The sequence below is a fragment of the Malus sylvestris genome, chromosome 17, assembly GCF_916048215.2.
Source record: "Malus sylvestris chromosome 17, drMalSylv7.2, whole genome shotgun sequence".
Lineage (NCBI taxonomy): Eukaryota > Viridiplantae > Streptophyta > Magnoliopsida > Rosales > Rosaceae > Malus > Malus sylvestris.
The window spans coordinates 7,024,918-7,038,293 of NC_062276.1; the positions used below are offsets into that span (position 1 = coordinate 7,024,918).

At 38.1% G+C, this 13,376-nt stretch overlaps 2 protein-coding genes across 3 annotated transcripts; both read right to left on the reverse strand.

Annotated features, from left to right (window-relative positions):
- Positions 1–604: 604 nt before the first annotated feature.
- On the reverse strand, positions 605–4,026 carry LOC126610105 (probable galacturonosyltransferase 10). 2 transcript variants are annotated; one of them, XM_050278081.1, is made up of 3 exons: positions 3,547–3,684; positions 3,099–3,123; positions 605–2,322 (listed from the first exon to the last, which is right to left on the reverse strand). In XM_050278081.1, the coding sequence occupies exon 3, from the start codon at positions 2,299–2,301 to the stop codon at positions 874–876; it is 1,428 nt and encodes a 475-aa protein (XP_050134038.1). In that variant the 5' UTR covers positions 2,302–2,322; positions 3,099–3,123; positions 3,547–3,684; the 3' UTR covers positions 605–873. The 2 variants fall into 2 exon arrangements, with proteins under 2 accessions (XP_050134038.1, XP_050134036.1); XM_050278079.1 differs by lacking the exon at positions 3,099–3,123 and having other exon boundaries at positions 3,547–4,026.
- Positions 4,027–9,832: 5,806 nt separating this feature from the next.
- LOC126610116 (protein TIC 20-IV, chloroplastic-like) lies at positions 9,833–12,515 on the reverse strand. The gene is made up of 3 exons (XM_050278094.1): positions 12,415–12,515; positions 10,833–10,969; positions 9,833–10,649 (listed from the first exon to the last, which is right to left on the reverse strand). The coding sequence occupies exons 1-3, from the start codon at positions 12,456–12,458 to the stop codon at positions 9,991–9,993; spliced, it is 840 nt and encodes a 279-aa protein (XP_050134051.1). The 5' UTR covers positions 12,459–12,515; the 3' UTR covers positions 9,833–9,990.
- Between the last annotated feature and the right edge of the window lie 861 nt (positions 12,516–13,376).

Sequence of the window (13,376 nt, forward strand, 5' to 3'; positions counted from 1 at the left end):
TACTATGACCTAGTGATATTTTACAACTTGAGTATTCAAGTAATGCCAGGTCTTAGGTTCGATTTTCGCCAAAGGAGAATTTGAACCACATTATTGCTAGCCTATTATGAGGCTAAGCCACCCTCATCCCCTTAGTGTAGAGAATATGGTTTGTTAAAAAAAAAAAATACTACAACTTGAGTGAAAAAAAAAATTACTACAACTTGAGTGCAAATGAAGGAGTTCTAACCAACTCTGCTACTCTATGGTTTGCCAACTCGGTTACCGTATTTGTTAAATCATAAAACTATATGTTGTCAGCACGTAAAGAAAAGAAGAAAATGATTTCTACACACCATTTTTCTTGTTCTAGACATCCTTGTTTATGCTTTCTCCTTCATTCTCCTTCATTCTCCTTTGCTTTGCTTGATCCAAAGTCATAGATTGAAGAGTAGATGAAAATGATTGATTTTATTAGAGAGGGTGTGATATTTCCTCTAGAACTCGACCAACTAATAGATCAAACAAATATGTGGTCTAATATCTTAGTGAATAAGGTATTGGATTTCCACCCAAGCGTCTCAGGTTCGAAACTCCCTCATCTCCTAAATTATTATACCACAGATACTGCAAAAAAATAGTTCTTGAAGAATAGTGGTTAGCATTAACAATCTGAATGACATATATGAAGTAAATCATCATCTATAGACTATACTACAACACAACTAGGAAGATCATATAAATAGCCCCACCCCTCTTACAACCACTACCCATCCATCCATGCTTTCATCCTGCAAAAATTATGCAAGCATTCATCCATGGCCTCAAAGAGGTTACGTCTCCTTTCCGCGCCCAACCTGTCGTGGTAAAGTCGAAACTTCCATGCCTGAAATCTCAATGGAAATTGCAACGTTGCAATAACGAATGACCATAATCAACATATTTCTCCCAGAGGGGCTTGTACTTTTCCATCCCGATCTTCAACCATGGTTTTGAGTTTCCGTTATAGTGCAGCACAGCACCTTTCTCTATTAAGTGAGGGTCAACAGTTGTGTAGCCCAAACCCAGAATATGCCATGAGGCGTCCAAAGGCTCTGTCAATCCGTAGAATGTCAACAACCCAGGTGGTAGTGTGCCAAGCTTCCACAATGTCCGGTCTATGTTTCTTTCCTGCCAGTAGTGGTAGATGCCGGTGACATTCCTTTTCCTCCATTGTACCAAATCAAAAACATTCATCCCGAATGCCCATCCACATGCATCAGGATCAAAATGAGCTCTTATGAGAGGGTGAGAGTAGTTCAGATATTTATGGTATCTGTGAAATGTTTCCATGCATGTCTCCACCGCACCATTGACATTACCTTTCAAATCAATGGAGAACAGATCAGACAGATCCTTCTGAACCACAACATCATCATCCAGAAATACCACCTTCTTCAGGGCAGGAAAAACTTCCGGAATATAAAACCTCAGATGATTAAGCATAGAAAGATACTTTGGGTTTCGAAACTTGATTGGTGTCCGCCCATCATCACTATTTCCAGAGAAATAATAACTCTGAGTATCAGTGTCTTGGAGCTGCTTAAGTACAGGAACATAAGAAGCATTCAACCACGTAAAATCCTCAAACTTTTGAACCTCAACGGCCACCCCTCTGAAGCTGTTTATAGAAAACCAGGCCTTCATTGCAGCATAGTTGATTTCATCAGTTACGAGATGGAAGACAATCTTATCTTGATTTTTGGAATTCATCGAAGTTGAATTCACCACAACAGAAGTTGCTAGGATGTTGTCAGAGAAAACGCAGAAATGATAGAGATTGTTATCCTTCAGTTTCATTTCTATTTGCTTTCTGTCCTTAATTTTCCTCTGTATATTCGGGCTTCTGAACCATTCACTAGTCAGCTGAATACCAAGGCAGTAGAGACTTTTTGGGACTTCTTCAGCAGCTATTTGTCCATACTTAGAACTTTTCTCACTCACCGAACTCATCTGTTCTTCCAGAGTTTGGATTTTGGCTTTCAGTCTCATGATCATGGTTGCACTATCATAATGGAGCTGCTGTGCTTGGTAAAGTATAAGTGCCATATCACGGATTGCAGTTTCCGTTTCTCTAATAGTCAGAGGAACTCGCCTGGTTGCCGCATTTGACAGCAGGATCTGCGAACTGCGAATCTGGGCACTTAATTCCCAAGCAAACTGAAGGTTGTTACTTTCTTTGGCAATCACAACAAAAGCTTTTGCAAGAGCAATTTGGTCATTGAGCTGCCTTGAAACTGAGTTGGGGCTCAGCATTTCGTCAGTAATATTAAGGCCTTCCATAACTTTATCATTCCTGAACCTCTGTGAAAGGAAAACAAGCACATTTTATTAAGGTTTGCAAATTAAATTGGAAAAGGTAAAGGGGAAAAAAATGCATATTTATCACTCCTCTAGAACAGAAAAGAAGAGAACAAAGATTTAGTTCGTCTTCCAATATATGGAAGGATTTTATTGGTGCCTGTCACATAAGAGCAGCTTCCCAGCAATCTTGCATCAAGACCACATGATTTGTGTCATGATACACTTCCAATTCAGAATGCTAGGATTCAGACAGCGTTTTAAATATTTTAACTCGACATCAGTCGAAAAGTAGATCATCAAGTCGTAGAAGTTATCTATATGAGTTCACTCTAGCCATACCACAGTAAATGTGCTGTCTTAAAGTCCCTTTTCTCGACACTATAGCATTCACTTCTCTGGGTACTTACCTCACTTTACGGTGACATCTACCTTGACTTTGTGATGACAATAAAATCTCTAGATTCTTCTATGGATCTAATCAAGTCTATACATTTTACAAGAATCCACAACATGAGCAGACTTTGAAACACTGAAACAGACATAACCAAGCACATCCATATCATTTTTTATGATTCAACAAACATCACTATTCCACTTCGAAAAACATAATGCAAGCAAGTTCAGTCAAATACACCAGAATCCCTTTACCCAAATAAAAAATTTATCTTAGAATTCTTCCGTTATATGCCCTTGCCACGGCATTAGTTCCCTCCTTCACTTAAATTCATATACTTATACACAATAGCGATATAGATCAGAAAGTAGCAGGTTCCTACCCAATAGATCTTGTGCACTCAACTCCTGTTACATGGAAATCAGAGTCTTCAGCCCTTTCGACGAAATCATTGGAAATAATAAGATTATATCAGATGAAATCTAGATCATGCTGAATCCCAACTAAACAACACTTCATTGTCTCTAATCGAACCAAACCCACGTATGCAAAATCAAATCCTTGCTCTACTAACTAAGAACACCAAGTAAAGGGAAAATACTATTGAATCCTAAAGCTCACATCCTTTTGTTGTTTTAGCTCCCAAAAAATGGAATACTCACAACCCAATTCAGCATTTTTTTTACCCCAGCTCCCAACTTACTCAGAAACCCATCATCCAATACTCCAAACCCTCCACTTCCCTACATTTTCTAGGCAACCAAACAGTGTTCAAAAACCCAACTAAACACAAAAACAACAAAAAGGGTAGAGAAGTAATATACGCATACCGTGGGAATGACAGGCCTGGACTCCATCTGATTCACTCTGCTCAAAGTAAAAACGAAAAGCAAAACCGCAACCCCGCACAGCGCCCACCAGAAGGCATTGGGGAACCGCCGCCGCAGCGGCCGCCGGAAGTCCGCGGCTCTCCGCCTCATTTCTCCACTGCTTCCAAATCTGAAGCGTCCAGAATACCCGTTTGTTTCCCGGAAAGTTGCAGCCTTCCGGACAGAGATCGCAATCCGGATCAAAACTTGGAGGGATTGGATCTTGTCACGCGAGGAAAATTGGGGATGGGAATTTAGGGTTGTGGGGGTTGAATCTGTGGTGGGTTTTTGGATTGGGAGGAGATTTACTGAGAAATAAAGGAGTTTTTATGTGTCTTCTTCTTCTGCTTCTCAGTCTTCCTTCGTCTTTCGCAGGGAGATAACAACTGTTGTTCTGGGAGTTCGTGTTTTGTAATTATATGTGTGGAGTGGCGTGGCTTCTGCTTCTTTGTTTTATTTATTTATTTATTTATTTTAGTACAGTTTTATTTATTTTTACTTCTTTAGGAGTTTTAACGAAAAAATTATTCATTTTAATAAAAAATCATATTTTTACACTAAAAGTCAAACTTCATACTATCTACTTTATTATTTATTTTATCATTATCGTTAAAACTCAAAATTTTCAAGTTTTTTTCATTAGTTTTTTTTTTTCCTTATAAAGTTAGTAATTTTTGTTTCATGATTTGTATTAGGGGGGTACGAATTCCACCTATTCATTTTACACATTTTCTCAATTTTCGTTCTTGAACAAAAACTAACAAAGATGCGTGAAAAGTAAAAAGCAATGTCTGCATAACACTCTCCTTTGTATTATTCAATGATCCAAAGTAATTAACTATTAGATATTGCATATAGAGATTTGGTATATTTTAGCAACGTTAGTTATTGCATGAAATTCTCATCATTGTAGTTGGATCCAAGATTTTGAAATGCGGTTACAATGTTATATTTCACTCAATATCATACAAGTTTTATGCAAGATTTAAGCGTTGCAAGGTTCTATAGAATTTCTAAATGTAGGATCTAACAATTAATTTTTCGGACCACTCAAGAAAAATTGAAAATTTTGATGCTGCTGCTTCTTATTATTTTTGTTTGTATTTATTTGGTTTTATTGAGATGAAAATAGCATATTGAAGCGAAACAAAGGTTAGTAGAATAATTAATTCAATTTGCTGATGTCATTTTCGTTTGATCCCTCAAAGTCTCTTTCCTCGATGGTTAAGTGATGGTTACCTCTGCATTATTGGCAAAAATAACTTCCATTTTATAGGAACAATAATAAATTTACTATGATATAAATAGATCAAAAGAGGAGAGTTTCTATATAACGAGATTGCAATCTTTTTGTCTGTGAGAATCCCACTGGAGCGTCTTCTACTTTTAATAAACGATGAACTAGATTAGGTTATCCTCAACAAATCCATAAGAAGTGATCTCATTTTTTCATCGGGTTAGTGTAAAGACCAAAGATCTTGAGTGACTGATCCGGCTTAAAAATTCAAAAGCACCATACCTGTAGTAGGGGATACCATAGTTATGTAGCATACTTGTAGTAAGGGATACCTGTGACGTCATTGTGAGATATGAAATCAACCACGTGTTACCACAATAATTGACTTACGATATTACAATGAAATCCTCTTCAATCAAAAGAAAGGCGTAATTCTTATGCGGACTAGCTCTAAGTGGTAAAATATATGTCAAGAAAATGAACTAAAATTAGTATATTAAGTTTGTTTATACCATATTTAGGGCCTCGTATTTAAATCTCGTACAAATACTCAGGGGACTCAAATGTAATTATGTAATAAAGGAAGGGGCAAATATGTAATAAGTGAGGAGCCCTTATTCTATAAAAGGACTCCTCACCCTCACAATTAGGGGAGGCCAATTCCTAGGCCTGAGGTATCTCATATTTAGAGGAAGCCTCCTCACCCCCAGAGGCTTCACTCTCACCTCACAAACTCTCTCTCCCTCTCAGAAATACAATATCAGTGTGGACGTAGCCCAAACCTTAGGGTAAACCACAATACATCTTGTGTTATTTACATTTCTTGCATATTCACAGTCGGATTTACGTTGTTCCAAGACCTCCGGTTTTGTGCATCAACATTTGGCACCGTCTGTGGGAATCGACACAAAAAACTATGTCGGTTCTCTTTCATTTTTTCAGCTCCACCATGAATCTGCAAAATCACAAAAAACCCAAAAACAAAAAAGATCCAAATCTGAAACACTCATCAATTCCCTATCTCTCTTTCGCTCTGACCTTCTTTCTTCACTCTCACTTGTTTCTCTTTCCTCATTTTCTCTCTCTACATTTGCTTTCAACTTCGGATTCTAGAAAGAGAAAGTAAGGTAGCAAAAAACATGGGGAGAGCTACAAAATGGTTAAAGGGCTTGCTGGGGATGAAGAGAGAGAAACACCACGTCGACAACACCAGCACTGTGTCCAGCGACCGGAAGGAGAAGAAAAGGTGGAGCTTTGCCAAGTCAGGGAAAGACACTACCACCAATCGTCCGCTGAATGTTCCTGTCCCTGCTGACTCTGCCTGGCTCAGATCCTATCTTGCCGAGTCGGAAAATGAGCAGATCAAGCATGCAATTGCAGTGTCGTCTTCGCTTACGACGACTCCGCCACCCTCGCCGCCAAATTTTGCAGCCAGCAGATCAGCGCCGGTTCCGGCGCTAACGAGTCTACCTCCGCATCAACCGTAGCTACTACCGCCAAGATGCTCCAGCACTAGCTTTGAGAGCAGAAATTGTAGCAAACGGAGATGATCAGCAAGCACAAGCCACAATCCAGGAACCAGATTACAGCAATGGCGATCCGTGACACATGCGAGGAATCTTCCGTCCTCGAAAACGACGACGTTCAGAATGGTGGTGAACTGCCTGCACAGACTTGAGCATGTACGCGACTGCTGGGGAATTGCTGTTGTACGACACGAGGTGGTGCGCGGAGCAGCTGAACAAGAACGTGAAAGGGGTACGATAACGACAGGGTTTGGGGAAGATATTCTAATTTCCCATATGTTTCAATAATTTGCCTGACCCATGCCGAGACAGAGACAGGGAGAAAAGCAGTGGGAACAGAAAAGCAAAAAGAAAAAGAAAAAAAAAAAGAGGAGTGAGAATGGATGAGCATGACCAAGCTGTCTAAGAAAAGCAAGTGGGTTTGCAAGCAAAAGATACCTTACAAAACAAGGTGGACAGAAAATGAGCGGGGAGATCAAGAAAACATCAAAAGCAGAAAGCAAAAGTAAGGAATAAACACCCCACCAGAATGATGTGATTTACTTTCCTTACTTTAAACGATATAATTTATTTTTCTTATCTTTTAGAGACATATGTATAAACCCTATCAGAGGGTAATAAAAAAAATAAAAAAAAATAAAAAAAACGGCAAGCCCAAAATAATGGGCTGCAATGTAATATAGAGAGCGAAGGCCCATAAGCCCAAAATAGCTCCAACCAGGTGATCAAAAATATGCCTAGTACTCCACAATTATTCGGCAACTTACCACTATTATCACTAACCAAGTGATCAAAAGTACGTCCAGTACTTCAAAATTATTCGGCAACCTGCCGCTATTATCACCAACCAGGTAATCAAAAGTACGCCCAGTACTTCAAATTATACATGAGCATTACTCATGTCAATCATACATAAAAATTCATGAGCATTACTCATGTCAATCATACATAAACATTCATGAGCATCACTCATTCAATCATACATAAACATTCATGAGCATCACTCATGTCAACATTCATGAGCATTACTCATGTCAAACATCCATGAGCATCACTCATGTCAATCAACATGAACATTCATGAGCATCACTCATGTCAATCAGCTTCAAAAACTTCATTTACAGAGCTCCAACTTCAAAAGCTTCATTTATAGAGCTTTAACTTCAAAAGCTCCATTTACAAAAAGCTCTAGCTTCAAAAGCTTCATTTACAGAGCTCCAGCTTCAAAAACTTCATTTACAAAAGCTCCAGCTTCAAAGCTTCACTTGCAAAGCTTCACTTGCAAAGCTTCACCTACAAAGCTTCAGTGCAGGGTATATAAATACCGTCTCCGAACAACCGCCACTTCGGCCCATACATGGATTTAATTTGAAGTCTCCAGCCAACAGACTCTATTGACCGAAGACTTGGGGGACTACATTATGTACCATATATTAGGCCTCATGAAAAATATTTGGGGGATTTAGCCCATTATCTATGTACTGAGGAACGATCCCTTATTCTATAAAAGGGACTCCCTCACTTTCATTAGAGAGCACCCATTACTCATTTACTAAGGAGCGAGCCCTTATTTTATAAAAAGAACTCCCTCACCTTCATTAGAGAGCATCGCCACCAGCTGAGCAACCGCCTCGCCGCAAACATCACTCCTGACCCATTATTCATGTACTGAGGAGCGAGCCCTTATTTTATAAAAGGGACTCCCTCACTTTCATTAGAGAGCATCGCCGTCAGCTGAGCAACCACCTCGCCGCGAGCATCACTCCTAACCCATCACTTATGTATTGAGGAGCGAGCCTTTATTTTATAAAAGGAACTCTCTCACCATCATTAGAGAGCATCACCGCCTACTGAGCAACCTCATCGTCGCGAGCATCAACTCTAGCCCATCATTCATGTATTGAGGAACGAGCCTTTATTCTATAAAAGGGACTCCCTCACCTTCAACGCCACAAGCCGAGCCAACCAAGGCAACATAAGCCACAAGCCGAACAGCCTCGCAGCATGTGCTACTTCTAGTTGAGCATCATTTTAGATTGAGCACCGCCTCATATCAAACATCAGTTCAAGACAACATCTAGTTACTTCGGCCCACACATGGACTGAATTTCAAGTCTCCAGCCAAAAGACTTTCTTGACTGAAGACTTGGAGGACTACTGTTTATACCATATTTAGGGCCTCGTATTTAGATCTCGTACAAATATTTGGGAGACTCAAATGTAATTATGTAATAAAGGAAGGGGCAAATATGTAATAAGTGAGGAGCCCTTATTTTATAAAATGACTCCTCACCCTCACAATTATGGAAGGCCATTTCCTAGGCCTGAGGTCTCTCATATTCAGAGAAAGCCTCCTCACCCCCAGAGGCTTCACTCTCACCTCACAAACTCTCTCTCCCTCTCAGAAATACAATATCAGTGTGGACGTAGCCCAAACTTTGGGGTGAACCATGATACATCTTGTGTTATTTACATTTCTTGCAGATTCACGGTCGGATTTACGTTGTTCCAAGACCTCCGATTTTGTGCATCAACAAAGTTTATATAAACATAAGTTAGACCAGTTAGGCAAGATAATGTATGCTCAACTCGCCTTTGGAATACCGCAAGAGAAAGAACATAAAAAAAAACCTCTTAGATATACCGTTCAATTCCACCCATTTATTATAAATGATTTATAACAAAAGAAAAAAGAGAAATGTTAAAGAGACTTTTTTCAAAGTGTAACTCTCTGGCACCTCACAATTAACTTAAATTATCGTGCCAAAATTATAAAACATTATGTGAAAAACATGAAGTGATAGAGAGTTCATGGAGAATCCACTGTCTCCTAATCATTTCTCAAAAACTAAACACTATATCTCTTTGCTAATTCCTGGGTTCGTTTAGAAGTGCTTCTAAATTGTCTGAAAACATTTTTGGTGCACATGTTTCTGAACTCAATCCTCAATAAAAATTCAAGTGAATTATGGAAAAACATTTAAAATGTTTTCTGCAAAAAGCACATACCTGGTGCTTTTTCCAACAAACACTTGATGTGCTTTTGGAACCAAAATCAATTTTACCAAAAACGTTTTTAGTTATTTTAAAAGCACTTTCAAACGAGGCATCTCTTGTATGGAACACTTTTTTTTCACTTGATCCAAGGTGAGTAACGTCTAACGTGCTTAGGCTTGGGTTTCGTTTCTAAAAGCTTGGTGGCATTTACCATTGAATATATATCTTCCATTAACATTGCTAAAAACGGTCCTATCAATTTTAGGCCAGCTTTGGCCTTTAATTTGTACAAAACCTACAGAAAACGGACACAGTGGTTCAATAAAAAAAATCTACAAACACTCCCCAATTCGTAAACCAGAGGATCATATTTCATACGTGTTTGTGTGACAGTATAATCTAGACAACCAATCACTTTAACGTCCTGCTTAGTAACAAACTCATGCTACTAGATTCAGCCAATCTTGTATAATAATACATAAGAAAATAAGCCAAATAATCAATTTATAATAACACAACCATTCATACAAAGCGCATAGCGAAGTGATACCGGCTGATGCACATGAAAAATGATAGTGTGCCTAAATGATACACTCTAGAACAACAATATAACTTCTCAGACTGTGACCTAAACGATACAACTCTTCAGAAAGGTTTATGGTATCCTTCTACTTGGAAAAGAGTATGGACTAAAGCAGGGGTACTAAAGAATGGGAGTTTAACATACTTGCCGGCAAGAGCACACTTTATACACTCGAGCAAGACCGAAACGTACACGAGTGCCACGACCGCCCAGTATTCTATGCCGAACGTGCCGTTGAAGTGTATAAGCGGGAAAAAATTGCTCGAGTACCACACCACTTGCAGCATTGTTTCTAATAGCATTGCCATGATTACGTGGTACCTGAAGAAGTGAGGCCACTCTTTTCTCTTCACCACTCCAAAGTATGCGAAGAAGAAATATATCATTGTGAACCAATACGGTAACCTCTTTATTGCTCCTGGGACATAATAAACCAAGTCTCCAAACAATTCATAGTGTTCTGCTAGGGGTTGAATATAAAACCCGGCATCAGACATTTGCAAAGCAATTAAGTAGGGGAGACATGCTAAAGTTCTCCACCACCATTCCGGCTTCTCTTTCATTTTCGGAAAAGGTATACTGATTGAGTTACTCTTCTGTGCTTGTGCCAATGTTGAAGATCTCCGTTGTCTTGGTAAGACGGATATGTTGTGTGACTGATCGACTTGATCCCCTCTTAACAGTGTGGATGACGTAGAAGAAAGGTGCAAGCTCGGCAATCCTGAAAATTACAAGTTTGGGAGAATAAGGACATAAACAATCTCAAAGATGCTCCTATCTAAAAGGCATTGCTTCTGTTATACATAACATATTAAGAGAGCTCCTTCGTAACACAAGCAACTGATTCATTTCAACCAGGCTATAGGAGAAACAAAGATGATACTCGACAAGAAACTTTGCATACCTTTCGGAGCCCAAGAATGCAGATTGTGACTAAGCTGTAGGCTCCTGCTACTTGACAGTATAGGCATTGCATTCAAGTTAGAACTGCATGCAACCCCGTTGCGCTTGTTCTGTGTTTTTAGATTCACATCCTTGTACCTAGTTAAAGACCAATATAATATAAGTGATTAACATGAGCTGGGAAACAATCATACACACTTAGCAACACTCTTGTTTCATTACTCAAATGCTGCTAATAATTGCCCCTATTCCAGACCAGAAAAAGAAAAGGTGGATCTCAAGACAATAAAAAACAAAACTGCCGTACTCTGTAAAAATACTCGGGAACAATTGAAACCAGTTAGAATCTGTCTTCCAAGCCTCGGAAAAAGCTCCTTACATAACATCTCTAACACGACTACTCTGTAAGCTCAATATCATCCTTTCTTTTGGTAATTAAAGATTCAACAAAACAGATTTCAGATCTATGTAGAACCATGCATGATCTCAGCCCTATATCTGTATCTCCACCATCACTTACTCATTGGAAAGTCATTCCGATCCTCCAAACTACACAAATTTTAGAAATTAGTTATGGCTTCCCTTAACACATACAAATAAGATGTTCCCAAATGTCACACTCTGTTTCAGATTAGAATTTTAAAGTATAACTCTACCGTGATATTACCCTAAAGCAAGGCAACTCAAGTGTGTCCCCTACTTAATCACACTTATAGCGATAATGAAAACAGTACAAATGATATATTAACTCAATGAAAAAAGTAGTAAAATTAAGAATCTCGGAGAATGTTAATCCTGCAAGCAAACAGAGGAAGAAGGCTTCACCAAAACTTCAGACCGCTTAAAATTGCCCATAAAAACTAATCATATTCTATTGCCAAGAATCTAAATATGCAGCCGAAACACAACTCATATTCCATTGCCAAGAATCTCTAAATCGATATCATATTCATACGCCTACAAACGAGAAATCAACAACTAATTACCAACAGACCTACTTTCCGACCTTGAATTTAAGGTTGAGCTTAAAAGAAGAGTGCTAAAATTACGGACCAATATTCAGCTCATGTAATGTAACAAACCTCTAAATCACATTCAAATTTTCATAAATTCCTAATTGTTCCCTCTTACATAACATCAAAAACTCTCTAACTCCGAAGAAATTTTTCGTTCCTAATCTCCGAAAATTATAAAATCAAAATCTTTCATCAAGCAAAACAACTCAGAAACAACCTACCACAGCTAAAGCACTGAAATAATTATTTAAAAACATTACAAACACCATTAACAAATAACAACCCCCCCCCCCCAACCAAAAAAAAAAAAAAACCAAATTCTTCACTTTTCCAGGAATTAAGAAATCGAAAAGCGAAAAAAGGGCGAGGCAAACGAAACCCAGAATTGGTTCCTTCTTTTGAATCTAATTTTCCAAAAAAAGAAACGACTTTTAGCATAATACAGCGTTTTCTCTGGAGATTAACATAAACAATCGTTTTTTTTTTTTTTTTTGGTTCCAATTTTGTTGATTTTCGGAGAACGAAACTACGAAAGAAAGTGTAGCTGTGAGAAGGAAGAAAACGTACCGGGAGGCAAGAACGCTGAGGCGGCAGCCCAAGGCGATCGCCATGGCTTCTCGAGATGTGTTGTGGTTTCTCTCGCACTCTTTAGAAACTCTGGTGCAGTCGGCTTTTCTTTCTTTCCCCGCAAGTATATGGCCCACTCTTTTATGGTATTCCTCAGGGTCTTTGTTGTAATTACCAAAACTTCAGGGGTCTATGCATACTTTTTAGTGGTGTATTGGTTATTTTGAGGGAAAAATTATTTTGTAGTACGTTTTTCGGTGGTTGTAGTTCAAGTGGTTAAAATATTCATCATACGCAAATGGTCATTTACCACAGTGATGGAAAAGTGTTGAGTCATTGCATGATATCGTGCGTTCCATCGATGACTAATCTAACATTTAATCTAACAAATCGTTTAAAAATAAAATAAAATATATATATATTCATCATACACTCGAAATCTGTTGTTCAATATTTGGTTCTTCCCTTGAGTATCCATAATTGTTTCCTGCCAAAAAAGGAAAAAAAGTGCATGATGATGTTACAAAGTGCTAATAATAAATTCATTTTTTTTAATCATACTCTTTCTTTTAAGGATTTTTTTAAAGAAAAAATAATAAAAAGAGTTTGAAAACTTTGAGTTTTAACTAATGACAGAATAAAGGGTAAAGTGAATGATACCATGATTGACTTTTGAGTGTAAAAATATGATTTTTCGTTACAGTAAACAGTACCGTGAGCTTTTCGTTAAAATTCTTTTTTTTTAATCATACTTTTTCTTTTAAGGATATAGGGGTGAATTTGAAGATTTAGTTGTTTTGAGAAAGAAATGTGGGATTGGTCTAAATTTCGTAAACTAATAATTTCTTTTTGTTTTGATTTTTTTTAATTTTTTCTAACAATATACTCTAAACTATTTTAATTTATAATAATGTCGGCAACCTCAGGTGCAAAACAAATTACATTAAGTTATTTGTTCGATT

Excerpts from the sequence above, each read along its gene's own strand:
- LOC126610116 (XM_050278094.1), bottom strand. The coding sequence starts at position 12,458 with ATGGCGATCGCCTTGGGCTGCCGCCTCAGCGTTCTTGCCTCCCG. Across the intron at positions 10,970-12,414 it reads CTCAGCGTTCTTGCCTCCCG|GTACAAGGATGTGAATCTAA; the intron begins GTACGTTTTCTT and ends GTCTTTAACTAG. Across the intron at positions 10,650-10,832 it reads GCATTCTTGGGCTCCGAAAG|GATTGCCGAGCTTGCACCTT; the intron begins GTATGCAAAGTT and ends TGTAATTTTCAG.
- LOC126610105 (XM_050278079.1), bottom strand. The coding sequence starts at position 3,696 with ATGAGGCGGAGAGCCGCGGACTTCCGGCGGCCGCTGCGGCGGCGGTTC. Across the intron at positions 2,323-3,546 it reads CCAGGCCTGTCATTCCCACG|AGGTTCAGGAATGATAAAGT; the intron begins GTATGCGTATAT and ends TTCCTTTCACAG.